General features: G+C 44.9%; 2 protein-coding genes across 3 annotated transcripts; both read left to right on the forward strand.

The window, feature by feature from the left end:
• Positions 1-349: 349 nt before the first annotated feature.
• LOC114846128 (NACHT, LRR and PYD domains-containing protein 12-like) lies at positions 350-27,671 on the forward strand. The gene is made up of 11 exons (XM_055504132.1): positions 350-492; positions 878-1,110; positions 1,280-3,062; positions 4,111-4,284; positions 7,140-7,313; positions 24,130-24,303; positions 25,072-25,245; positions 25,788-25,961; positions 26,355-26,528; positions 26,869-26,915; positions 27,035-27,671. Exons 1-11 carry the CDS (start codon positions 365-367, stop codon positions 27,562-27,564), a joined length of 3,765 nt encoding a protein of 1,254 aa, XP_055360107.1. The 5' UTR covers positions 350-364; the 3' UTR covers positions 27,565-27,671.
• On the forward strand, positions 15,841-19,938 carry LOC129603351 (uncharacterized). 2 transcript variants are annotated; one of them, XM_055504140.1, is made up of 4 exons: positions 15,841-15,947; positions 16,631-16,761; positions 17,128-17,247; positions 17,833-19,938. In XM_055504140.1, exons 2-4 carry the CDS (start codon positions 16,634-16,636, stop codon positions 18,551-18,553), a joined length of 969 nt encoding a protein of 322 aa, XP_055360115.1. In that variant the 5' UTR covers positions 15,841-15,947; positions 16,631-16,633; the 3' UTR covers positions 18,554-19,938. The 2 variants fall into 2 exon arrangements, with proteins under 2 accessions (XP_055360115.1, XP_055360116.1); XM_055504141.1 differs by lacking the exon at positions 17,128-17,247.
• Positions 27,672-27,804: the final 133 nt, after the last annotated feature.

Below are 27,804 nucleotides of genomic sequence, written 5' to 3' on the forward strand. Positions count from 1 at the left end.
GAACCTGAAGAGGGAGCTGGTTCCAGATTTTGAGTGTCAAAGCCGCTGAACCAGCGATGGCTCCTGTTTTAGCCTCATTGACTCCTGTGACGTCAGACTCTGAGCAGCCAAAACAGCCTGTGAGAACAGTGGCTGTCTTTAAAGACCTTCACTGTCTGATACTGTTTGTCACATGATAGAAAACTTTAGAGAAGCAAAGTGTTCAACATGAGTCACTGTTTCAACCCAGTGACTTCAGACTCATCAGGCTGCTTTTAATCAAAGGCGCAAAAGTCAGTGGTGTGAGACTTTGGACTCAGATTCACTTTCGTCTAATAATAGTCACAGCAGGTACTTAACTCTGGACCTTTGGGTTTTCTAGAAGATGAGTGTTTGTGTGGACGAAGAGGACGGAGCAGAGTCTCCACCATCCAGCTGTGTGTCTATGAGAAGTGACTGCTCCAAAGAGAAGCCTCCAGATTTAAGTACTGAACCTGGAGCCTCAGATACAAAGTAAGAACTGATCCATAGTCACTAATATGAATTTGTTAGATTATTTTCTGTATCTTGTAGCTTCATCTCTGGCTTTATAAATTGACTGTATGAATTTCTATATGAATCTGACTAATTGTCCAGGATGTTCATGTTCTTCTGGATGGAACTTCATGTGTGTAGACATGATCATTAAGATGAACACTGACTGATGACACACAGAGAAATGCTGCAGCAGTAGTTAAAGTGAGACAGGAACAGCAGCTCAGCTCAGAGTTAAGGCCAGAGGAACCAGACTGATGCTGAGTTCAGACAGAGCAGTAGGTCACGTTTCCTGGTCTCTGGACCATCTGAGCTTCTGCAGTGTTGGACTCATTAGTTTGGTTCTGAACTAATGTTTTGACAGAGAGAAGAAAAGGAGTCGTGTTCCTGTGGAGGAGCAGCCGTCCTGCTGTGATGTGTGTCAGGAGGTTCTGAAGGATCCAGTCAGTATCAGCTGTGGACACTGGTTCTGCAGGCAGTGCATCACCTCATACTGGGACCAGTCTGGACCAACAGGAGAATCTTCCTGTCCCCACTGTGGGGAACGACCTAGAACCAAGGTTGGGCTGCAGACGGATCAGACCAGAACCATCCAAAGTAAGACGTGTCTGATGTCATTTTTCAACAAGAACTTAGACTAAGATGCATTCACAGTTTGTTCTGTTTTTTTTCTCACATTTTAAAAATCACTGATTTCTTTGGGAATCATAAAAAGAACAAGTAGGTCTTGTACTTCAGTCACTGTTGTTTCATCTTCCTTAAGCAGATGTTGCTCTGCAGGAGGCTTTAGATGAAAATAAGCTCAGTCTGAGGAAAAGATGTGAACGTGTGACTGAGGGAGGTCAAACAGGAAGTGGAGTCCTCCTCACCAGCATCTACACTGAGCTCTACATCACAGAGGGACAGAGTGAAGAGGTGAACACCCAACATGAGGTGAGGCAGCTGGAGACAGCTTCCAGGAAGAAGACCCTGCATGAGGCTCCCATCAGGGTCCATGACATCTTTAAAGCCTCCTCTGACCCACACGGACCCATCAGACTGGTTCTGACCAACGGCGTCGCTGGCGTTGGAAAAACCTTCTCGGTTCAGAAGTTCACTCTGGACTGGGCCGAGGGACGGGAGAACCCAGACGTCAGTGTGCTGGTTCTGCTGTCGTTCAGGGAGCTGAACCTGATCAGAGATGAGCAGCACAGTCTTCTCACGCTGCTTCATGTTTTCCATCCAACGCTCCAGAAGGTCCCAGCAGAGCAGCTCGCTGTCCTGAAGCTTCTGTTCATCTTTGACGGCCTGGATGAAAGCAGACTCTCACTGGACTTCAGCCACAGGGAGCTGGTGTCTGACGTCACACACAAGTCATCGGTCAAGGTGCTGCTGACCAACCTCATCCAGGGGAACCTGCTTCCCTCGGCTCTGGTCTGGATCACTTCCCGACCCACAGCGGCCCATCAGATCCCTCCTACGTGTGTGGACAGGGTCACAGAAGTACGAGGCTTCACCGACGCCCAGAAGGACGAGTACTTCAGGAGGAGATCCAGCAACGAGCAGCTGTCCAGCAGAATCATCTCACACGTCAAGACGTCCAGGAGCCTCCACATCATGTGTCAGATCCCAGTGTTCTGCTGGATCACTGCTACGGTTCTGGAGCACATGTTGACTACAGAGCAGAGAGGAGAGCTGCCCAAGACCCTGACGGACCTGTACTCACACTTCCTGCTGGTCCTGACCAAGAGGAAGAGGAACAAGTACCATGAGGGACATGAGACCAGTCCACAGGAGCTGACGGAGGCTGACAGGGAAGTTCTCCTGAAGCTGGGGAAGCTGGCGTTTAAGCATCTGAAGAAAGGAACCGTCATGTTCTACCAAGAAGACCTGGAGCAGTGTGGTCTAGACGTCACAGAGGCCTTGGTTCACTCAGGAGTCTGTACTGAGATCTTCAGGAGAGAGAGTGTGATCTTCCAGAAAACAGTCTACTGCTTTGTTCATCTGAGCGTTCAAGAGTTTCTGGCTGCTGTTCACATGATGCACTGTTACACCAATGGGAAGATGGAGGAAGTGAAGAAATTCCTTAAATATTACTGTTTATCACATCTGAGTCTGTTTCTGAGGGGAGCCATGAAGAAATCCCTCCAGAGTCCAAGTGGCCACCTGGACCTGTTTGTTCGCTTCCTTCATGGCCTCTGTCTGGAGTCCAACCAGAGAATCTTAGGAGGTTTGCTGGGTCACACAGAGAACAGTCCAGAAACCAACCAGAGAATCATCAACAACCTGAAGGAGATGACAAGTGATAGAATCTCTCCAGACAGAAGCATCAACATCTTCCACTGTCTGATGGAGATGAACGACCACTCAGTCCATCAACAGATCCAAGAGTTCCTGAAGTCAGAGAACAGATCAGAGAAGGAACTCTCTGAGATCCAGTGCTCAGCTCTGGCCTACATGCTGCAGATGTCAGAGGAGGTTCTGGATGAGTTGGACCTGAACCAGTACAACACATCAAATGAGGGACGATGGAGACTAATCCCAGTTGTTAGGAACTGCAGAAAGTTTCAGTAAGTACAATGTTAATGTGATCAACAATATTCTACAGCAACATGAAGCTGAAGCCTTAGTGTTAAAAAAGAACACAGATGACATTGTGATCTGCAATGAGAGTAGAGAGCAGGGGGAGGAACAGCTGGAGAGGTGGAGGTTTGCTCTGGAAAGAAGAGGCATGAAAGTCACTCGTAGGAAGACAGAACGCGTTCAAATGAGAGGGGTCAATGTAAAACAGTGAGGCTACAGGGGGCTGAGGTGAAGAAGGTGAAGGAGTTTAAGTACTTGGGCTCAATAGTTCAGTGTGATGGCGAGTGTTGAAAAGAGGTTAAGAAGCGAGTGCAGGTAGGTTGGGGTGGGTGGAGGAAAGTGTCAGAAGTGTTGTGAGACAGAAGAGTGTTAGCAAGACTCAAAGGAAAGGTTTACAAGACAGTGGTGAGAACAGCTCTGCTTAATGGGTTAGAGACGGAAGAAATGGAGGCAGCAGAGGCAGCAGATGAAGTTTCTGAGGTTGGACAGAATCAGGAAGGAGCTCATCAGAGGGACGACTCATGATGCCTGTGTTAGCAACAAAGTCAGAGAGGCCAGACTGAGATGGGTTGGACATGTGCAGAGGAGGGAGAGTGAATATATTGGTAGAAGAATGTTGGAGATGGAGCTGCCAGGCAAGAGGGCAAGAGGACGACCAAGGAGGAGATGGATGAATGTGGTAACAGAGGACATGAGGTTGGCTGGTGTGACTGTAGTGGAGACAGGTGGAGGCTGATGATTCACTGTAGAAACACCTGATGGCATCAGAAGAAGTAGAAGAAGACATTAAACACGCATCACAGCTTCCTGTCACCACAACTGGTCATGTTGACATCACAGTGATTTGACAGTGACTCTCCTGCCCAAACTATCTGCTCTTCATCATTGATCTTTTTGACATTTGGACAAGAGAAGGTTTCCACTACACACTTTGTGATGGATGAGACCAACTGAGCTACAACTGCTTCAGCATCAACATTTATAAAGTCAGTTTGTTTCACACTGTATTAGATTTTACCTGTAATGTTGTTACAGATTTGTTAAGTGTTACCTGTCAAAGACTCAGTGTGAAGTTGTGGCCTCAGCTTTGAAGTCCAACCCGTCACATTTGATACATCTGGACCTGAGTAACAACAAGCTACAGGACTCATTAGTGGAGGTTCTGTGTGCTGGACTGAAGAGTCCTCACTGTCGACTGGAGACTCTGAGGTCAGTGTTTTTCCTGTTTCATGTTTTTCAGCTCGTCACTTCGAAGGTCTCCACTTGAATCTAGAATGAAAACAGACTCATATGTGTCAGAAACCTGCAGGAATGATTGACAGTTTGTTGTGACGCTATAAAGTCTACGAAGGTCATGAACAGAAGTTTATGATGTTTTTTTCTTTAAATGTGACACAGCAGCAGAGACTCAGAGTAAATCATGTCGTCACATGTTTGAAGGATCTTTAGTGGCGTCTGATTCGTCTCCATCAACAGACAACACTTCAACCTGTGTGTGATGCTTCCTGTCAATGATGTCACTTTGTAGAGACACAAGCAGGAAACAGGTGTCATAATTTATGTTTCTTAGTTACGTTTTTGTTCATGTCCGGTTTTATTTTGTTACTACTTCCTGTTCAGTTCCATATCCAGTTAACCCAGCGTTACTTCCGGTTATTGTCACCCTCACCTGCATCCCATCAGTAATCAGTCACCAAGTATTTAAGCACCACCTCTTGACATAGTCCCCCGTCAGATTGTCTACGTTGTTCCTGACTAGCATTCCAGCATTCTTTGTACTCTTGCCTATCGTCCTTGCTTTGTCACCGACTCTGTCTCTTGCCTAATCTATGACAGTCCTGTGCCGTAAGTTGACCTTCGCCTGTACTTTGACCTCGCCTCTGCCTACTCCTTGTCAGATCCTGTTTGCTGCCACAACGTGTATGACCTCTGCCGGCCTGACCTTGCTTATTAAACTTCTGATCTTAACCAAGCCAACGCTGTGTATTTGGGTCCTTCCTCCATCGTCTGTTTGTGACAACAGAAGCATGATGAGCAATATGAGGCTGTGGACATGTTGCTACAGAAGGTTCTAAGTTCCATGTAGGACCAGAGGAGAGAACATCCATCTGACTGGGTTCAGTGACCACTGAACTTTCTTTGTGTCATGAATACAGCATCACTGCCTTGTTTTTGTATTGTTTCCTGTTTTATTTTGACAACTTCCTGTTTAGTTCCTGTTTTTTCATTGCTGTCATGTGATCACTCTGGCTGTTTTCAGTGTATCATTAAGTTCTGTATTCAAGCCTCAGTTCTTGCTATGCTGTTTTTTTTTGTTTCTCCAAGCTGACTTTTCAGCACTCCAACCCAGTAAGCGTAACCTGTGTAACGAACCGTGTTCTTGCCTTGACCCTGCCTTGCTTGCTCCCCGATTTTGTACTTAAACTCTGCCTTGCTGGGTTCTTGACTATTGCCTGGAAGTATGTACTGATTGCCTGACCCCTGCCTGTACTATTGTACACTTCATGGTGCGCCTTGGGGATTCCCTCAGAGACGTCATGGAGGCGCCCAGCCTTGTAGTTTGGCTGTATGCAGTAGATGAGGTGAACAACTCTCAATTTTGATGGACTCCGCTCCCTGTTGTTTCCTGCCTGCCTCACCAGATCCCATGCTCGTCCCTGGCGAGGAATGCAGGATTTGGGAAGAGCTGAAAGCACATTTAAGCCCAGTTCATCCTGATTTATTCCCTGACCCTGTCTCGTCCTTCATGGCGGTCCTCGGAGAGGAGGAATCGTCCTCCGAATGACGGCGCCCCAGAAGATGTAAGCGGAGCTCTGCCTCTGCCACTGTCAACCTGTCCTCCGTTCTGCTGACGCAGCCGATTTTAGTCCGAAGTCGCCTACAGTAATTGTCTGCGGCCAGCATTGGTCCTGTCGACGAAGCTGCTGAGCGTAGCTACCTCAACTACAGACCAGCATGGAAATGATGGACTTATGTCAAAGGACTTAAGTGAGGAATTACGACTTTCTGAAATACTCACGAGATTAAACCTTGAGTGAGTCAGACCCTACTGCTGTCTCTGAAGTTCAAGTCACTGCTTCAAAGCCAGTACCTGTTCCTGGCCCTCAGACTTCCGCTTCAACGTTTCAGCCTGCATCAGCCACAACATTGCAATCTGTTCCAGTTCCACGTTCTGCTTTGGTGTCTCCCGATGTCCACCCCGTGGTTCCTGTTGGCAGTGCCTTGGCCGGTCAACTCTTTCCTTGGAGTCCTGCACCTGCAGAGATCTCCCCTTGTGTTCCTGTACGCTGTTCGGTCCCAACCCGGGTCAGCTCTCTGGTTTCGAGACTTTCTCTTCAGTTGGGCTTCTGGTGGCCCAAGTGACTTTCCCTGGCTGCTCTGGATCCTCCAGCTGGGCTGGTGCCCTCGTCTCCGTCACCTTCTGGTGGCGCTGACTCCAGCCGCCTCAACCCTTCTGTCTCCAGGCCCCTGGGGTCCTCTGTCCGGGTTTTGTTCAGAAGCCCTGTGTGGTCACAGTACTCCTTGGGCACAAATGGTGCCAATATGATCAGGATTATGGACCTTGCTTTGAACTCATTTTGCCTTGTGTTTGGTTCTCATTGCTTGGCTCCGGTCATGTTCTGTGTTTACCTTGATTATGTGCCTTGTTTTTGCTGCTTTGTTTTTTGTTCTGGATCCTGCCTTGCCTGCTCCTCGATTTTGTACTCGAACTCTGCCTTGCTGGATTCTTGACCATTGTCTGGTCAAGTATTTGCTGACTGCCTGACCCCTGCCTGTACTATTGCTCTCACAACATAGTACCCGCCTCCGCCTGTCTGACTACTGCTGTAAGCATTAAAGATTGCTAAACTAAACCTTGTCATTGTCGCTGTGCTTTTGGGTCCTACACACCATGCACCTGACACTTTGATGTCTTCATGTCAAAATAGTTATATATGTAAGTCATAATAAAGAGTTCAGAATTAAAAAAAATCTGTGAAAGAAATCTTGGTGCCACAAAGAGACATTGAATGGTTTTAACTGTTTCTTTGTTTTCTACTGTTTATCCTTGATTCTTCATTCAGATTGATACACTGCAGGTTGTCAGAGATCAGCTGTGATTCTCTGGCCTCAGCTCTGAAGTCCAACCCGTCACATCTGACAGAAATGAACCTGAGTCAGAACAACATACATGATTCAGGAGTGAAGCATCTGTGTGGTTTTCTGGAGAATCGTCACTGTCGACTGGAGACTCTGAGGTCAGACTCCATGTTTTAGTTCTGTGTGCGCTTAATGTGTTGTGAACTGTAGCAGGTTTATCATGTCATATCAAATCACCTTCAGGACTACAATAATTATATTAAACTGTTTAAAGTCTGAAGGTAAGTTGGGGAAAGTGTCAATTATGGTTTAAAACTGAAAAATCTGATTAAAATGAGGAGTGAATAGAAACAGGAGAGAATCAGCAGCAGGAAAACACAGGACTTAATATGAGGCTAAACATCAGTGATCAGGACAAATAGGACTGATTATTAATGCTTTTATCCTCGTCTTTGATTCTTTATTCAGATTGAGAAGCTGCAGTTTATCAGAGATCAGCTGTGATTCTCTGGTCTCAGCTCTGAAGTCCAACCCGTCACATCTGACACAACTGGACCTAAGTAACAACAAGCTGCAGGATTCATCAGTGAAGCCTCTTTGTGACCTGCTGAAGAGTCCAGACTGTCGACTGGAGACTCTGAGGTCAGTAGAGGTTGGAGTCAGTCTGTGCTGATTTCAGCAGTGTTAGACTAAATTGATAATTTCAACATTGGCGGTAACAACTGAGACAGGGCTCAACAAAAATAAAATCATATTCTGCCAATTACAGGCTGCAAGTAGTGAAATATGAAGTCGAAACGGTAATCGAGCAGCCGAAATAAAGTTTGGAGTTAGCGAGGAACTTGGAAGGGACTGGCGAAAAGCAAAGGTTACTCTTACTGGAATGAAGAAAAAAAAACTAATCACGGGCTAAAAGCTAGGTGGCCAAAACCATCCTGTCAGAATTCAGAAAAGCGGGAATAATTGGAACTGCAACTGACTATGAGTCAGTCTTTCCATAATGTAGAAGAGGAAGCGTCGCATCTTCTACCTGTGGAGTTGGCGGAGTGGTTTAAAAGTGACAAGGAAGATTGGATTGGATTTAGTGATTTGGAGTGACACTGATGATTTGGTAAACTTGTTAGCATTTTCTCTATGCTATAGTTCTCCTATAATAACCCCTATGTTACGTTAACATACCAGGCACGTTCTTAGTTCATTGTTTATGCGTCATATAACGTTAGCATACTGTGCACTTATTCAGCCTATTGTTCTCTATTCTATTTTTATTTTAAATTGCCTGTGAAGATGACATGTCTGTTCTTGGTGTTTTTATCAAATAATTTTCCCCAAAAAATGCAACTTATACTTCAGTGCGACTTCCTTCTTTATTATGCATTTTATGGCTGGTGCAATTTATACTCCGGAGCGATTTATAATCCGGAAAATACGGTAGTGTCAGCATTGAACTAAACTCTAAACTCTAACTCTACTAAACTAAAAAGTTAGTGTCACAGCAGAGATCCAGTGTTTCTTGTAAAGTTCCAGTCACTTATCAAAGTGTTGTAGCATTAACACTAACTACTGGTCAGCTTCATGTGTGTCACAGTTCTGAGATCAGTCTGGCTGATAGAACCATGGTTCCATTTAGTAACCATGTGGTGCTGGTCCAGAGCAGAACCTCTGCTGAAGTTCAATCATTACATCTGTGTCTGTGTCCATCTGTCATTAGTTTGCTCCAAAGCTTCTAATGTTTTTTGTGTCAGCTTGTCAGCTTGTGACAGCTGCTCCACTTCTGCTCTGAACACAACTGATGTCCTGCTGCTCTTTGTCCTGGATGTGACAGATGACGAAGGGAGTCTCTGTAGACACTCACTGATCTGCTCTCTGTTCTCTGTTTCTCTCTGCAGCTGGAGGTGGTACTGATCCAGATGTAGAAGCAACAGCAAGTTTGTGTGTAGACTGGTTTAGATTGTGTCAGACAGGTTCTGACTGGTCCATGTTACTGGGAGCAGAGCGTCATCCAGAACTGACTGTCAGAGGAACCAGAACGGTCCTGTGTTCTGCACTGTTCTCAACTGAGGTTGACAAACATTCTGCTTCTACTAACAGTGACTGATAATGAGTCCATTGATCCTAAGTTGGACACCACTGGATGAATGTTAAAGGTTGAATATGTAAATAGTCTTATGTAAAGCCAACAACTGTTGGCTTAGTGATTTGGTATTTTTTTAATGATACCTCACTGTTTATGTTCTTGTCACGGCTCAACGTGAGCAAACAGGAGTGAAGGACCCAAACGCACAGCTTGGGAAACAGGACTTAGAACAAAACAGGTTTGGTATAAACCCAAACGGCAGGCAAAAACGCGAATCAATCATCAAAACCAGTAATCAAAAGTTCTAGTGTTTTCTTGTAGATAAAACACATTTTACATATTTTTTTACCTAACACAATTTAGTCTGTGAACACAGTCTGTCAACTTGTGTTCGTCAACCTGTGATGCATCTGAATCTAATTTTACGTTGCCCACATTTGAAAAGCACTTTGAAATACTGACTAGCACTCTGTCACTGTATTGGCCTCTAATATATTATTTCTGTTATGTTTCATGGGGAAATGTTTTAATAAACCTGATATTTCCATGTGAATAATGTACTGCTGCACTTTGACGTTTTCATTCTCCTCCTGTCTTTGCCTCCGTGTGCACGGACCTCAGCCTGTTTGACCAAGCCTCAAATTAAACTCATCAGGCTCAACTGCCTCTGAGCTGTGCATTTGGTTCCATCCTCCAGCAGTTACTGACACTTTCCTTTTTTAATTGTGGGCAAGACAAACCATGTTTTATTCAAGACACAAAGATTGTGATATAGAAAAGGCCATATTCAGAGAACTGAGCTAAATTGTACAATAAATCCCAGACACACTTGCATCACAGCGCAGCCAACGCAGGATGAAACGTATGAATTGCAGGAACACAATGGCACTAAACATAAAGTATGTGCATCCCTATGGGGTGCCAAATGTAAAAGTAGCACCTATAACTAGTTTTCTCACATTTAACTAAATGACACAACATGTTTTCTCACATTTAGTTAAATGTGCAAAAGTCTAAATGTAAATGTTAAATCTAAATGTAAATGTTAAATCTAAATGTAAATGTTAAATGTTAAATCTAAATGTCTAAATGTTAAATGTTAAATGTTAAATGTTAAATGTAAATGTTAAATGTAAATGTTAAATGTAAATGTAAATGTTAAATGTTAAATGTTAAATGTAAATGTTAAATGTTAAACGTAAATGTTAAATGTTGGCCGAGTGTAAAACTGAATATTCATGAATGGGCAAGACTCCATCCCTACCCTCAAACAGCGCTGGTCTCAGATCAGAGACGCGAACTCAAACACGTCAAACAGTACGCATAGCTCCGCCCACATCTGACTCTGGATCGGTGCACGAAAATACTGGAGAGAAGCCTGAAGTCGAAGCCATCATGGCCGCCAGCTCCGACTCCGTCCCGTTGGGGGAGATTGAACGGGCTGTAACGGCAGGTGTGCGGGCTGAGGCTCCGCTTCAAACTGCCGTTCTGTCGTAAACACCATTAATGAGGAGTTAAGTAGGTTTAAAAAGAATATTTCTGTGGCGCCGGTGGAGAATTAGTTGGCTAACTATACTAGCTAGCCGAAGTTACGTCCAGGCTAAAAACAAAAGTTTCCAGATCAGATGTGGGCGGGGTTTGCGCGCACTGTTTGAGGTGATTGAGTTCGCGTCTCTGAGACCAGCGCTGTTTGAGGGTAGGGGTAGAGTCTACTTGCCCATTCATGAATATTCAGTTTTACGCTCGGCCAACATTTAACATTTACATTTAACATTTAACATTTACATTTAACATTTAGCATTTAGCATTTAGCATTTAGCATTTAGCATTTAACATTTACATTTAACATTTACATTTAACATTTAGCATTTAACATTTACATTTACATTTACATTTACATTTAACATTTACATTTAACATTTAACATTTACATTTAGACTTTTGCACATTCAACTAAATGTGAGAAAACATGTTGTGTCATTTAGTTAAATGTGAGAAAACTAGTTATAGGTGCTCCTTTTACATTTGGCACCCCATACATCCCCTCTTCAAACTGCATCTGAACCGGCCTCCTCTTTGTCAACCACCCACTCACAGGGGAACAATGCTTCCCTCAAGTTCCTCTCCTTCTCTTCGTAAGGTTGAAATTCCCTCCACAAACATGATTCACCGAGAACTTTACCTGTAATATGTTAGGAGCAACGTTCCCTCTAATTTTTCATGTGTCTGAGGATACACACAAGCTCCCTGAGCACACTGAGGACCATTGTGGACAACATCAGGTGTGCACGCTGTAGCCACACACCAGTATCACACTTCAAAGCTTTAGATCATGGCAAGTTACATGGCTTATTTAAAGAATCAAATTTCACCAGCAATTTTCATTAGTTTACTTTTAATAGAAGTGATTTGGCCCACTTAAAATGAAAGACGAAAATCTTGTTTTTCATGAGTAGTATGTTATATGTGAGAGTCCTGCTTTAGCCATGGGAGGAGTCCTGCTTTGGCCTAAAACAGGACCAGTTGCAGCCTGGCTTAGGGTCCTGTTCTGAAGGAAATGATACAAATACACCTTTCAGACATAATATTTGGTTATGTTTTGTTAAAACATTCACATTTTGCACAATGACGTGTGCTGTTGCTTGTGATATAGTGTAAATTCCTGTAACTCCTTGTTTGTTAAATATTGAATTACTCAATTTACTAGTTTTTTATTAGCATTTCTACTGCTTGTAAATTATCTAGTAGTAACAGCATTTAATGATTAATATCCAATCAAAAAATCTTAATAAATGTCACTAGAATACACACAAATCTGACTTAAATTGTACCTTATTTTTCACGTCTGGCCTTCTCACTTCTCCAATGGCTGTACACTTTGTCCAGGTTGATGGCTTCGTCTGCTTCTTGCTTTGACTTTGTGCACATCAGCTGGTCCAGATGTGCCACTTCAAGATGATTTCTAGATGCTGTTTTGATGTGATTCATTAAACTAAATCCTCTTTCACAATCTGCACTGGAAGCTTGAAAAGTAGCACAATTATCTACAAGCTCTGAGAACTGTTTTAGCACCTGACATCTAAGTGTTGCAGCAACCATATCTGAGAATGTGCTGTATGACCCCTGTTTAAGTTTTTGCTTCATTATGTACTTGAATTTGGCGTATTGACTGTTAATGGCCTCCATAGACTGTGGGTGATGGAGAATGGCCTCATACTTCTTCGCCAATGTGGCAACACCTGCTATTCAATAGTTAAAACTGATGTCTGATGTCTGAGCTCAGTGCTTCAATGTCAAATGCAGACCACTCCTTTAACTAATTTTCTGGAAAACGAGCATCCATGTCATCACAGAGCTTACTATTGAAAAGAATAATCTCAGTATTTCTGCCATCAGCTGATGAGGTCCCCATTGCCTCTTTGACACGCTCACTTCACTGTACATCTTTCGCCTTCCAGTATTGGGAATGCAACTTCTCAATCTTAGCTCTAGAAAAGCAGTGTCCTTCTATCTTTGAATCTTTGCTAGCTCCTCCATTTTGCCCCTCTTCAGAGTGGAGAAGAGAGAGAAAGAAAAATACACAGTTCTAAGAAGAGTTTCCACATCTCGCATTAAAGGTACATCTTTCCAGGCATCATCAATAATTAAGTCCTCTCTACAGGCCACACAGTGTTGTTCAGTTAGGTGTGGTATTTGGTGTTTTAACACAGCTGCAATTCCTTTGTGTTTTCCTAGCATTACTGAGGCACCATCGGAGGTCAGCATCACCATTCTCTGCATATCCAGTCCATGTTTGGAGTAAAACTGTCCTGTTCCTCTTCTGTCTGTCTTTTGCACTCTCCCGCAATAATGTACAGATCTCCTGTCCCATCTTGAGTCTTCGTACATTTCCAACCGCTTTCAAATGACTTTTCTGCTGAATGTGACTCTTGAGGTAGTCCAACTTTCATTCAGTCGACATTTTTCCCTCTGAAAAATCACTTGGTACTTTGGATTCCCTGCATGTTTTTATTAGTCAGTCAAATGGAACATCAGATGTTTAGACTTGATGTACGGCAGGGCACAAGAGATTAGTTGTTTGTTAAGAATGTTCAGTATTGCACCTAACCAGCACATGACGACTGTGTTGGATAAGAAATAGCACAAAGGCACAATGTTTCCATTACAACCAGGAGGCCAAGCGTGCTGCAGCCCGTGCCGTTGCGGAGGCAACAACTCGGGCCTGGGAGGTGTTCGGGGAGGCCATGGAGGAGAACTATCGCACGGCCTCAAAGAAATTCTGGCAAACTGTTCGGCGCCTCAGGAGGGGGAAGCAGTCCTTTACCAACTCTGTTTTCAGTCGAGGTGGGAAGCTGTTGACCTCAACTGGGGATGTTATTGGATGGTGGAAGGAGTACTTTGAGGATCTCCTCAAAGTATTCCTTAGCCTCCCACCAAATGAAGGACATGGAGAGGATCTTCATGTCCTTCATTGGACATCCAGTGTTCTGTCTAGATTCCTGTTTTACTTTGTCCTGCTTCCTGTTTAGTTCCTGCTTGTGTTCTAGCTTTATGTTCAGTCATGAGTCTCACCAGCTGTATTCTCTTAGTAATAATCTTCTATTAAAGTGCCACATCATGCCATGCTCTCCTGCCATATTGTCTGTGTTTCCATGCCAGCATTCCAGCATTCAAATCCTAAGCCCAGCCCGTGAATGATTTCTGCTCCGTTCCTGACGAGGTCTAGCTCCTGTCTTGTATCCTGTGCTTTGCTACTGAATGTGTTTGACCATTGGTTGAACCTGAGCCCTGTCTGTGCCGCAGTCTGCCTCTGCTGTGCACTGACTCTTACCGCCTGACTACGATTCTCATTAAAACCTCCTAAACTTAAAGCCTTGACCGCGCTGTGCGTCTGAGTCCGTGACAGGATCGTCCTCAGTCACCTCCGCACCCAGGTGCGCTCATCACTGGTCCAACTGCAGTTTGCTTATCGACCAGGCATCGGGGTGGATGACACCATCGTCTACCTGCAGCATCGGGCCCTGTCTCACCTGGAGTCTCCTGGGAGCACTATGAGGGTCATGTTTTTCTGACTTCTCCAGTGCTTTCAACACCATCCAACTCAGACAGAGAGACTGTGGAAACAGTTACTGTAAATCATTAGTGTTGTTAAAACAATGAGTCTGGTCTGTGTTCACATAGAGTTGTGATCACACTAATGAAGAGCTAGCAGAGTCCTGCAGGAAATGTGGAATAACTTCACTACAGTATGTCACTCATTGCCTTGATGTGAAGCTCCTCAATGACTGACAGTAATGATGTCACTTAAAATTACCATAACACTTATTTCACTTCATCCATCCATTTTCCGCTTTTTTCCCTTCCGGGGTCGCGAAAGGCGGGGTTCACCCTGAACAGGTCGCCAGTCTGTCCCAGGGCCACACAGAGACCAACAACCATTCACACAAACACTCACACCTACGGGCAATGGAGAGTGGCCAATTAACCTAATGTATGTATTTGGACTATGGGAGGAAGCCAGAGAACCCGGACAGAACCCACACAGACATAGGAGAACATGCTTGAACAAAGAAGAACATGGTACATACAAAGTAACATAGTAGAACATAAACAAAGTATTTATGTGCAGAAATAATGAAAACATATCAAAAGGCAGCACAGACAGCGCAGGTTCAGCAGCTTGGTTCTACTTTTCCATACCTCCCTGTACATCTGGTTCTGAAACACACACTAATAGTAGAACTTTACCTGGGCGACAAACAGACAGTGAATTTAACAGCATCAGTGAACAGGCTGAACTCCTCCTCTGCTTCTTTCCTCTGTGATGGAGCTGCACTACTACAAACAATGTGCTTCCTGTTTCTGAAGCATTTCAGGAACAAGAACAGGGCAAACCTGGATAAGCTGATTGTCTCCTCCCATAAAGAAGAAGAGCATCAGTCAAAGGGTCCAGTCGATGGTTGGACTTAAACCTTAAACCTTCTAAGAAGAAACCATGACCTCTGCTGCCTTCTCCACCTGTACACAATCTATGAAGACACTTTCTCACAGCTCATTGAATCATAACGCATATTTACTTGCTGTATATTCCTTTATTTTACAGTATCAATACCCTGCTTAACTCGTTACCTGACACTGTGACTTGAACAATACAGTTTTATTAGATTAGTCTCACCAGCAGCTAAGTTACTAAGAACAGAATATAACGTGTTGAGGAAACATCTGATAGTTTGGTGCTGGTGAATATTGGAACTCACACCAGTGCTGTGTATTAAACTCACCTGGGTCATGGTCAAAGACACCAAAGCATCTCATGGCAGCAGGAGACTTCAAACACCCTGTTGCATCCTGGTGTTGTTGACTTTACTACAGTCCTGTTTAGAAAAGATACAAAGTCCTAGTTTAAGGTTAAAGACCCTGAAAACCCCGTCTCCTCCTCAAACTTAAACACGTCTTCACAGCCAACTTCACCTTCAAATACAGCTTTGGTTTCTTTCCTTTGAGGATCTCATCCTGTAGCATTGCTGCTTCCTCATTACTCTGCTGCTTCAGCTATACTGGCTTCCTGTAAACAGAGAGGGGGCAGAGCCTCTGTGATCACGTAATCCAGCAGCAAACACCAAACAGTGTTCAGCGAGTTCATACGCTAGTTGGGGAGAACGGAGCAGGAGGAGTAAAAGTAAAATAAACACCAAGAAGAAGAAACGTTGAGGAGGTGAGTGTTAAACAACGTTACTGTTACTGCGTCTGTTTGTTAATGTAGAGGAAGAAGAGACACAATCCACTGCTGTCAAACAAACACTGACAAGAACCAGATGTGAGGAGTTGCTGGTGTTCAGGGTGTAGTTCTGGTTGTTATTTTTCCCGGTTCTGAGCTCACAGTCAGTGGTACTGACTACTCAGACTGACTGAGGTCCAGAAATGTGCTGGTTTCTGCTTTGAGTTTTTTCTGTACATTTTCTCATAATTTCCCAGTTTGGCACTTTGGTGTTCTTTTTAATAACTCCAGGGAAATCACTAGTGACAAAATGGGCACGTATGCACGGCAGCACGTGACGTTTTGAAATCACAACACCGTAGGCTACCTTAATTATAGAGTAACTAATCGGGTTTGTATGCACAGTGTGGCGCTTAATGACCATTAAACTGTTAAATCTGCTGTGTTTAAATACTGTCAAATCCTGCCCTGTTGGTCACATGATAGAAAACTGTAGAGAAGCAAACTGTTTAACATTAGTCAATGACTTTAAAATCACAACACGAAACTCAGGAATTCAGATCCGTCCAACATCAGACTTGTGTTAAACAAAGATACAACATTGTGTGAGACTCTGGACTTAGATTCATTTTAATGCGAGTCACAGCAGGTGTTTAGCTCTGGATCTGTGGCTTTTTCAGAAGATGAGTGTTTGTGTGGAGGAAGAGGGCGGAGCAGAGTCTTCAGGATCCAGATGTGTGACTATCCAGAATGACTGGTCCAGATGTGAGCCTCCATCATTCAATCCTGAACCTGGAGCCTCAGACACAAAGTAAGAACTGATCCAGACTCACTGATATGAATCATTGTTAGTTTATTCTCTGATCTTAAAACCTGACTATGAATTTCCAGGATGTTCATGTTCATTAGGATCAACTTCATGTGTGTAGACGTGATCATTAAAATGAACAATGAAATGACTGATGACATACAAAGAAACTATTTGTTGGGTCTCAGTGTTTCTGACAGATATCAATCATAAAGAACAGTTGGAATCTGATCTGAGAACTGATCCAAAGTTTGAAACGTCATGATGATCTGCAGCAGCAGTAGTTTGTGTTCAGAGCCACAGAAATGACTTTGATCCGAGAATTGATCAGTGACTGATGTGATATGAATGAAAACATTTTGTTTGCAGAGGTCAGAATCAGAGACAAAGGGCAGAACCTTCAGAACCCAGCTGTCTGTCTATGAAGAGTGACAGGTCCAGACTTCAGCCTCTAGACCTCAGTAATGAACCTGGAGCCTCAGACACAATGTAAGAGATAGTTTCTACTGAACTGACCTGATGGAGGTTGAAGACAAAATGTGCTGTTCATAGATTTCTGTTGATGATGCAGCGACTGAGAAGGATCTTAGTTTGGGTTTTCTATCCTCCAACTCCTGATGGATGTTCTGTAATGAAACACTTCAGAACCTACACATTAGAATTTTGTCACTATAAACATTTGAACTGTTCAGACTCTTAAAGCTCTGACTCATTAGTAAGTGGAGCTTTGAGTTCAGGGTTTGTCACGTTATTCTTACATGTCCAGAACCAACAAGCAGTTCTAACCTCAGGCTTGGCTGTATAACAGTAGAGGACAGAAGCTGCTCTGTGTAGTGGATGCTTTTACTGTGAAGGAGCTACAGCAAGTGCTGAGTGTGTATGAATTCCAGCAGATCAGAAAATGTGAGGAAAAGCAGTTGATTAGTGTTTATGCAGCAGGAGAGTTGAAGCCAGAGGAACCAGACTGATGCTGAGTTCAGACAGAGCAGTAGGTCATGTTTCCTGGTCTCTGGACCATCTGAGCTTCTACAGTGTTGGACTCATCAGTTTGGTTCTGAACTAATGTGTTGACAGAGAGAAGAAGAGGAGTCGTGTTCCGGTGGAGGAGCAGCCGTCCTGCTGTAATGTGTGTCAGGAGGTTCTGAAGGATCCAGTCAGTATCAGCTGTGGACACTGGATCTGCAGACAGTGTATCACTTCATACTGGGACCAGCCTGGACCATCAGGAGACTCCTCCTGTCCCCAGTGTGGGAAACGACCCAGAACTAGAGCTGGACCACAGACCAGCACCTCTTTTTCTCTTCTTCTTCTTCTTTCAGCAGCTGGTACACTGCAGGAGGCTTTAGATGAACATAAGCTCAGTCTGAGGAGCAGATGTGAACGTGTGACTGAAGGAGGTGAAACAGGAAGTGGAGTCCTCCTCACCAGCATCTACACTGAGCTCTACATCACAGAGGGACAGAGTAAAGAGGTGAACACCCAACATGAGGTGAGGCAGCTGGAGACAGCTTCCAAGAAGAAGACCCTCCATGAGGCTCCCATCAAGGTCCACCACATCTTTAAAGCCTCCTCTGACCCACACGGACCCATCAGACTGGTTCTGACCAATGGCGTCGCTGGCGTTGGAAAAACCTTGTCGGTGCAGAAGTTCACTCTGGACTGGGCCGAGGGCCGGGAAAACCCAGCCGTCAGTGTGCTGGTTCTGCTGTCGTTCAGGGAGCTGAACCTGATCAGAGATCAGCAGCACAGTCTTCTCACGCTGCTCCATGTTTTTGATGTGATGTCCATGATATGATGATGTGATGTGATATGATGTCCATGCAATGCAGGAAATGGGTGTGTCAATGATGGGCATATAAATGAGAGGAGCCCTTTCCTGTTTGGGAATGTTAACTGGCACTCAGGACAAGACTGATAGTACTTTAGCATGTCAGCATCTTGCTGGGGCAAGTAAAACCAGGAAACCTAACATGATAATGTTTTTGTTAAATGTAACAGATTTAAATTAATAATTTAATATTAATGCAAAAACAATAATATTCCTCAAAGTTGGGGCACCAGGTTCTTAAGCTAGAACCACACTTTAATTAACCTAGTTAAACACCAGATATCAATTTAATTAGTTAATAGTTATTAATATTCATAATAATAATAATAATTATACTTTTTACTTGATAAAACCAAATCAGTCTCTAATGTCATGAGTTCTTGTCGCAGTGTCAGTGAGCTTTGTCTTTGTCTGAAGAACGATGAACACAAAACCAGATCTTTTTAACATTTTATTATACTAATACTACAGGATATATGAATAAATAGATATGAATATAAGCACATCTTATAAGTAATAAACATGAAACAACCAGCGATTAATGAACAGATAAAATAATGTGAATGAAGGCATGTGTGTAGAGTGAATTTACCAGCTTTATATAACGGATCAATGAACATATGTATGTCGATGGAAATGAACACTATTGCTATTACTATTTATTATAACACTGTTATGGTTTAGTGAGGCAGGTAATCTTCTTTATTAGAAGAAAAGTATATATATTTCTTACATACTCCGCTTGTAAAAGCAAAACTGTTCATCACAGTACGACATTCAGCCTAAAACATGTTGCTTGTTGGACTGCCGCACAGGACACTCACACACACACACACACACACACACACACACACACACACACACACACACACACACACACACACACACACACACACACACACATATATATATGTGTCTTTGGATTTGAAGGCAAAGAGGGGAGTTCTGGTAAGATTCTGGTAAGATCAAACTGGAACACTGGTTCTTTGGAGGTGGGGGGAGATTTTCTGCCCAGTGGGGTGTAGGATGGGATTAAAAGCTATGAAATGTGGTCTGAGTGACAAGTGTGGATGTGGGATTGATCTGTAGCCTTTCTTGAAGTTGGAGAAGGTCTTGTCCAAAGTGTTTTATCTCTTGTAGCACATTCAATGTGGTGATGGAATTTGGGAAGAACTATTTTACATCTGCATGATTGAAATCCCCTATAATTTATACTGCATCAGGTAATGTAGTGAGATATGAGTTGATAACATGTAGCAGATGGCTCTGATCTGCCTGGTGAGTATTGTGACTGAACTTTACGATGTAAGTGACCAACTGAGCTACAGCTGCTTCAGCATCAACATTCATTAAGTCAATTCACATTTATAGACTTCATATGTTCTGTCATTACAGACTTTCTGGCTGTGGACTCACAGAGACTCACTGTGAAGTTGTGGCCTCAGCTCTGAAGTCCAACCCGTCACATCTGACACATCTGGACCTAAGTAATAACAACCTGCAGGACTCAGTGAAGGTTGTGTGTGCTGGACTGGAGTGTCCTCACTGTCGACTGGAGACTCTGAGGTCAGTGTTTTTCCTGGTTCATGTTTTTCAGCTCGACACTTCAAGCGTCTGTGATGTTTTTACCTGTCACCATTTCCTGTTTTATTTTGTAAGTATTTCGGTTCTGTTCATCCAGGTACCGTGCAATCTTTACTTCCAATCATCATGTCAGCATGGTATTCATGTCAGCATGGTAGTCAAACAGTCATGGTATTTAACACCCAGTACTCACCTCAGACCTCTGCCAGATTGTTGCGGGTTATCTCCACTCTCCAGCTCTCCATTGTTCTTGTATGTATTCCAGTTACCGTTCCTGCCCATATTCGACCTTGCCTTAGCCCAGTCCTCCGGTACCTTAGGCAAGTCTGTCCTGTTGCTGACTTTGCCTGTCTTGACTGCTGTTTTTGCCTGCTCCTTGATTGCGCCTCGCATCGTGAGTCTGTGCCTGCACTGTACCTGTTCCTGGAACAAACTGTGAACATTAAAGTTTGTGTAACTCACCTGGTCTCTGTCGCTGTGCATGTGGGTTGATTCGTCAAGCTGCCTGACAGAAGAATCTGGCTAAGATGGACCCAGCCGGTGCCAAGTCTGCGCACTCCGTCCTCCAGGCTCAAGAGCAACACGTCAAGGGCCTCGAGAGCCAAACAGACAACGCTTTTCATGACCTGGTTCACTGCACCCTCCGGCAGAAAAATGCTGTTGTGGACCTTACGCAGTTGTTGAAGAGTCTGGCGGAAATTCACAGAGTTTCAGTTTCACCCTCGGCACCACCGGGACCGCCGGAGCCTGTTCCACTAAGGACTAGCATTCACTCTCCCGCGCCGGACGTCCATCTTGGAGCACCTCAGCGCTTCTCCAGGGACTCAGGTGATTGCAGAACATTTCTTACCCAGTGGAAGAATTATTATAAGATCCATGCGCCACAGTTTCCCATGGAGCGGTCCAAGGTGTTGCTTGCACTTTCCTACCTTATGGGAGTCGCGGAGGTATGGGCTATGGCCGAGTGGCAGAACCAGTCGGCGTGCATGAGCACATTTGCTAGCTTCTCAAAGGTGTTTAAACAAATATTCCAGAACGTTACTCCCCAACCAGAGGCAGCCCAAAAACTAGTGAATATCAGGAAAAAAGCGCGCAGCACGTTGAAGTATGCCAATAAGTTCCCGGACGTTGGCCGCGGAGGCTGGTTGGGACACCACCACGCTGGGAGACGTGTTCATCCGGGGACTATCTTGCCGCGTGAAGAACTGCTTGGCAGCAAGAGATCTGCCCAGGGAGCTAGACGCGCTCATCAAACTGACTATACGGATTGATCGGCAGCTGTGGAGCAGTGAGCTGGAGCAGCGTGCAGAGACACAGGATTGGAGGCCGACCGTGGTCAGGCTAGGACGGGGTTTCATGAAGGATTCCTTCCTGCAGAGCTTCCTGAGTGGACATCGAAGTCTGCCGGCGCCTTCGTCCCTTCTTCCAGAGCTTACCTGCCCACTGAGGAGCCCATGCCGCTGGGACGCACCCGGTTAACCCCGAACAAGAGACGACAACGTCGGATTCTGGGACTGTGTCTATACTGCGGTCATCCTTGTCATTTTGTGGCGGCTTGTCCATTAAAAGGAGCACTGAGTTAAGCAATGCCTTCGCCTGTTTGTTGCAGACTGTCACGCTCTAGCACGGTTCTTAATCCATCCAGCAGGCTGTTTTAATCGATTCAGAAGCTGATGTAGCTTGTGTTCCTGAGTGCTACCTGGATCTTTGCGCAGTGTTTAGTAAATGTCGGGCCATGTCTTTACCTCCTCATCGGGATCGCGACTGCGCCATGAATTTGAAGCCCGGCACTTTGCCTCCGAAGGGGCAAACGTGATTGGTACCGGACCGTCAGGACCCTTGGAAGCAGCACCTGAACACAAAAAGGCAGAGTACCCTGGATCCAATGTTCGAGCGGTTGTCTCTGGGCCCCTGGAGACGAAGGGTGGCGCAGCTTCCCATGGACCACTAGGGGTAAAATTAAATGTGCTCCGGCAGGGACCACCGGCACCTCCAAGGATGACACCTGTGCACAGAAAAGCAGAAGGCACCAGGCTCCGGACCGGTGTGAAACGGCTGCTTCTTCGGCTAGATTGGCCTCCTCCGGGCAGACAAGAACAAGAATGGTCTCCTTCAGGCCAACAGGGACTAGAACGACCCCCTCTTGAGGGGCCGACAGGGGCAGGGACGGCCTTCTCCTCCGGGCCAACAGGGGCAGAGACGGCCTCCTCCTCTGGGCCGGCAGGGGGAAGAGTCAAGGTTTGACAGGGAGCGGGACAGGGCAGAAGCCGGGCTTAAATGGGCCGGAGCTGGGCTTGACTGGGCAGCAACAGAGGTCAGGACAGGCAAGAACTCGGTGGTGGGTTTAGACTGTGGCACAGGGGCTGGTGCGTGGTCCGATTGTGGCTCTGCATAATTCCAGGCCTCATACAGTGCAGGAATCCTAAGGACCAGGGCTTCTGCTTCCTGGAGGAGATGTCCTCTGACATCTGGGTCGGTGGTTGCATTTAGGAAGTGCACCAGGTGGAACAAGATTCCGGGAGCAAAAGACCATCAGATATGCCTGCGATGAAGGTGGGGGTGTCATTGGGGCAACAGGGTATCCTTAGCTGGAGGAGGAGGAACCTCGGCCGTGGAAGCTGACACCTCCAGGACGTGGGCCTGGGTCAAACCTGGGACTCCGCCGACGTGTTCTAGGGCGACAATGACGGCAGGTTGGTTCCCTCTCCTCAGGCGGCAAGGCAGAGTCGGGGGGTTAAGCCACTACAGGGTCTGGATCCCGACAACAGGCTGCGATGGACAGCAACTCAGTGACTGGAGCTTGAGCCGGCGACGCAGTGACAGGAACGTGGGCTTGAGCCGGCGAAGCGGCGACAGTAATGTGGCCTTGAGCTGGCGAAGCGGCGACAGGCACGTGGGCTTGAGCCAGCAGAGTGGTGACAAGAACTTGAGCCGGAAAAATGGCAACAGGAACATGAGCCGGCGAGAGGCGACATGAATGTGAGCCGGCAAAGCGGCAACGGGGAAGACGGTGGCAGAAACAGCTGGTGAAACGCGGGCGTTTGCTAAGCACCGAGCGGGTACCAAATCTGCCCGCATCACCTGGAGCCTGGCAAACAGTGCCCAGGGTAGTGAAACTACCAGTGCTCCTCCTCGGGAATCTCCACCACCAGTCTCACCATGCGGAGCCGTGCCTTTAAACCGGGTGCCTCCGCGTATTCCCTCGCGAGTTCCACGAAACACCAGCGGGGGTCCTCCGGTAATCCAGGGCAGGTGATAGGCATGGTGGAACAGACGCGCTCTGATAAAAAAGAGAACCGGATGAAAAAAGAAAAAACACCCATCTGATTAACAGCTGACTGGGTCCGAGTCAGGCCAAATAGTTCTGTCACGACTAGGCATGAGCGAGCAGGAGTGATGGACCCAAATGCGCAGCTCGGGAGATAAGGCTTCAGACAATACAGGGTTTATTGGAATTCAAATCCAAAGGGCAGAAAAAAACGTGAGTAAAGCACGCAATCATCAAAAACCGGTAATCACAAATTCTAGCACAGGTACAGGCAGGGACAAGGCAAAAATCATAGATTTACTAAACTTACTAGGTATTGCGGGGTGGCTAACAAACCGGGTGCTTGAACAAAACTATCCTGCTTAAATGCAGGAGAGTGATAACTGATGGAACACAGCTGGTGATCACATGACTGGACAACAAAGATGAACTACGCATGACAAGACAGAACCGGAAGTGTAAGAAAATAAAACCGGAAGTGTGACACATGACTACGTAAGTAAACAAAACTAAGACAGATTTTTTTTTTTTGTGGAAATACCACAAAAAAACAAAAAAAACAAAACTAAGCCTACACAAGATCAAAACCTGGAACTATGACAGTCTGCTCATTTTAGACTAAACATCAGTGATCAAAACAAATCTGACTCATTATGAACGCTTTGATCCACATCTTTTATTCTTTTGTCAGATTGAGTGGCTGCAGTTTGTCAGAGATCAGCTGTGATTCTCTGGGTTCAGCTCTGAAGTCCAACCCGTCACATCTGACACAACTGGGCCTGAGTCAGAACAGGCTGCAGGATTCAGGAGTGAAGCATCTGTGTGGTTTTCTGGAGAGTCGTCTCTGTCAACTGGAGACTCTGAGGTCAGACTCCATGTTTTAGTTTTATGTGAACTTAATGTGATGTAAACTGTAGCAGGTTTATCATGAGGTAAAATCACCTTCAGGACTGATCACACTTAACTGTTCAATGACTGAAAGAAATGAAGTAGAAAAGTCAATGAATGTTGACAATGGTTTAAAATGTGATTTAAATGTTTTTAATGATGTTTGATTGTAACCTGATGAACTGACTGAGACTAAATGAATACCCTTGTATAAAGCACCTACAGAGAATCGGCTTGGAGCAAATAAAAGCAGGAGAGAATCAGCAGCAGCTGCAGAACAAGACACAGAACGACATAGTTGAGTGAAGCTCATTAATGATCATCAAACACCACAGACAGTGGATGATGTTTTATTGGAGGAGGAGCAGAGAGAGGAAATGAATCCTAGAAGCGTCACAGAACCACCATCACCTGCAGCAGGAAGCACAGCTGTTCCAGAGAAGTGGAGAAGGTCAAAGGTCACTGACAGCTTGGATCCTATGGAGACACTTTGGTCCACACTAAAGCATGTGTCTCTATTCTCTGCTGGTGACGAAGCCTGAAGTTCACTGGTGTTTATCAGAGTTTAGACAGGAACATTTCAGTCAGGATCATGTTGTTGGTTCTGTCTCCATCAAGACGACATGTAACAAATTAATGAAGCACAATAAAGACATAAAGATGAAGAATCTGAGAGAAAATCATGACGACACCATGAGATACTGAATGGTTTTAACTACTGTTTCATCTCTGATCCTTTATTCAGATTGAGGAGCTGCTCTATGTCAGAGATCAGCTGTGATTCTCTGGTCTCGGCTCTGAAGTCCAACCCGTCACATCTGACACAAATGGACCTGAGTGACAACAACCTGCAGGATTCACCAGTGAAGCATCTGTGTGGTTTTCTGGAGAGTCGTCACTGTCGACTGGAGACTCTGAGGTCAGACTCCATGTTTTAGTTCTGTCTGAGCTTAATAGTTAAATGTGTTCATGTTATTGACAGTTGTCTTCAGATAATCGTTGAGTTGAACATGTTCTCAGAGAGAGTGAGTGTGAGACACATGACAGAGCAGAAGGAGAAACCTCTGCTCAGCAGAACCAAACTGTTGCTGCACCAACTTTCTCTTTAAATCACTACATGTCTGAGAAGATGAAGCCACATCCAGGTGAATGACAGCATCTGTGCTGTGAGATCCACTAACCACACATTTAACATGTGATGAGAAAGTTCCTCCTCTGTCTCTGTCCAGTGTCTGAACACAGACACAGAGAAACTGGAGGTTGAAGCTTCGACCATTAAGAGCAGACGAGACCTTGAAGTTTGTTTATCAGAATTTAGACAGGACCATTTCTGTCTCCATCAAGACGACATGGAACAAACCACTGAACCAAATAAAAAAGATGTTGTTGAGAAATTCATGACGACACCGTGAGACACTAAATGGTTTCATTTCCATCTTAACCCACATCTTTAACTTTCAGACTGAGTGTGTGTGACCTGTCAGAGAGAAGCTGTGAAGGTCTGTCCTCAGTTCTCAGCTCTCAGTCCTCTGGTCTGAGAGAACTGGACCTGAGTAACAACAACCTGCAGGATTCAGGAGTGAAGCTACTGTCTGCTGGACTGAAGAGTTCTCACTGTCGACTGGAGACTCTCAGGTCAGGATTCATGAAGCTAAAGATCATCTAAGAAATGTGCACAACACTCACACTCACATTGTCTGTAAAGTCCTTTAATGAGCTCAAACTATAGAATTAAGTTAATAAACAGGCAGGAAGTCTAAACTGTGGAGGATCAATAAACTCTTTACATATTACATGAGATGTGAAATGATTTCAACTTTTCTACCTTTGTTTTACTGGTTGTTCACCAGGTTTGTCAGTGTCTGACTCCAGTTTCCAGACTCTCATTGTCACGTTGCTGATGATCAGATCACATTTCAAGCAGGAACCTATTAAACAGTTTTTAGTGTTTCTCTCCACTGTAGATGATCAAATGTGCCTCTAATCCAAACTGTAGTATGTAAGTGTGCTTTAACATTGTGTGTTCAGGCTGTCAGGCTGTCTGCTCTCAGAGGAAGCTTGTGTCTCTCTGGCCTCAGCTCTGAGCTCCAACCCCTCCCATCTGAGAGAGCTGGACCTGAGCTACAATCATCCAGGAGACTCAGGAGTGGAGCTGCTGTCTGCTGGAGTCAAGGATCCACACTGGAGACTGGACACTCTCAGGTATGGACACAACTACATACAGTGTCTGATGGAGGAGCAAGTAGGGTTGTGGAGCTTTATAAACTTAGAACCCAACCTTGAAGTTTGTAATAATAAACACATTCAGACTTTGCTTCCTGTGGTGTCACATTAGTTTGGTGGTGACAGAGTGAGACTGAAAGCAGGTGTCTGACACCAAAAGTGATGAAGTCAAAGCTTTTCTCCACATCACCTCCTGCTCCATAGATTCCAAGATAAAGATCCAACTCCTTAGTTGTTGCTGAACACAATCCTACAACAATGTGTGTGAGAGCCATGTAATGTCCATGTCTGCATTTCTCTGACCCCCTCCTCCTTTCAGGGTGGAGCCTGGTGGAGTCCGATGGTTGACACCAGGTCTGAGCAAGTGTAAGTGTGTTTTTACTGAGATCAGCAACATTCAACCATCTTCAAACTGTCATGAGTTGTCATCAAACTGACGATAGATCAATAACTGCAGCTGGATTGTGTCTTGTTCTCTTCATCAGATTTCTGTCAACTCACCATTGACACAAACACAATGTACAGAGACCTACAACTGTCTGAAAACAACAGGAAGGTGACACATGTGGAGGAGGATCATTCATATCCTGATCATCCAGACAGATTTGACCAGTGTCCTCAGCTGCTGTGTAGTAATGGTCTGACTGGTCGCTATTACTGGGAGGTTGAGTGGAGAGGATACGTTGAAATATCAGTGAGTTACAGAGGAATTAGAAGGAAAGGAGCCAGTAGACATTGTTGGTTTGGAGACAACGATCAGTCCTGGAGTCTATTCTGCTCTGATGATGATGGTTACTCTATCAGACACAATAACATAGAAACATCCATCTCCTCCTCTGTGTCTGACAGAGTATCAGTGTATGTGGACTGTCCTGCTGGTTCTCTGTCCTTCTACAGAGTCTCCTCTGACAAACAGATCCACCTTCACACCTTCAACACCACATTCACTGAACCTCTTTATCCTGGGTTTAAGTTCTGGTCTGGTTCCTCAGTGTCTCTGTGTGACGTGTCATAGTGAGAGTTTGATCCTGTCAGAGAAACGTTGTCACAGTTGAACATAGTTCAGTCTGTTCATGTCTGTCTTATTTTCAGATTCATGTATTAAACCAGTTTCTTTCTGAACCAGTTCTAAATGATTCCTTGTGAACTTCTTCCTCTTCCGTCCTTTAAAGATGGAAGCTCTGATTATTTCAGGATCAAATGTTGATGACTTTTTGTGTTTTTTTCCAGTAAATATCAGGATGTTTCAGTTGAA

Source organism: Betta splendens, chromosome 19 (genome assembly GCF_900634795.4).
Source record: "Betta splendens chromosome 19, fBetSpl5.4, whole genome shotgun sequence".
Taxonomy (NCBI): Eukaryota; Metazoa; Chordata; class Actinopteri; order Anabantiformes; family Osphronemidae; genus Betta; species Betta splendens.

Coding starts and splice junctions, on each gene's coding strand:
- LOC114846128 (XM_055504132.1), top strand. CDS start 365: ATGAGTGTTTGTGTGGACGAAGAGGACGGAGCAGAGTCTCCACCATCC. Junction 493..877: donor CCTGGAGCCTCAGATACAAA/GTAAGAACTGAT, acceptor ATGTTTTGACAG/AGAGAAGAAAAGGAGTCGTG. Junction 3,063..4,110: donor AGGAACTGCAGAAAGTTTCA/GTAAGTACAATG, acceptor ATGTTGTTACAG/ATTTGTTAAGTGTTACCTGT.
- LOC129603351 (XM_055504140.1), top strand. CDS start 16,634: ATGAGTGTTTGTGTGGAGGAAGAGGGCGGAGCAGAGTCTTCAGGATCC. Junction 16,762..17,127: donor CCTGGAGCCTCAGACACAAA/GTAAGAACTGAT, acceptor TTTTGTTTGCAG/AGGTCAGAATCAGAGACAAA. Junction 17,248..17,832: donor CCTGGAGCCTCAGACACAAT/GTAAGAGATAGT, acceptor ATGTGTTGACAG/AGAGAAGAAGAGGAGTCGTG.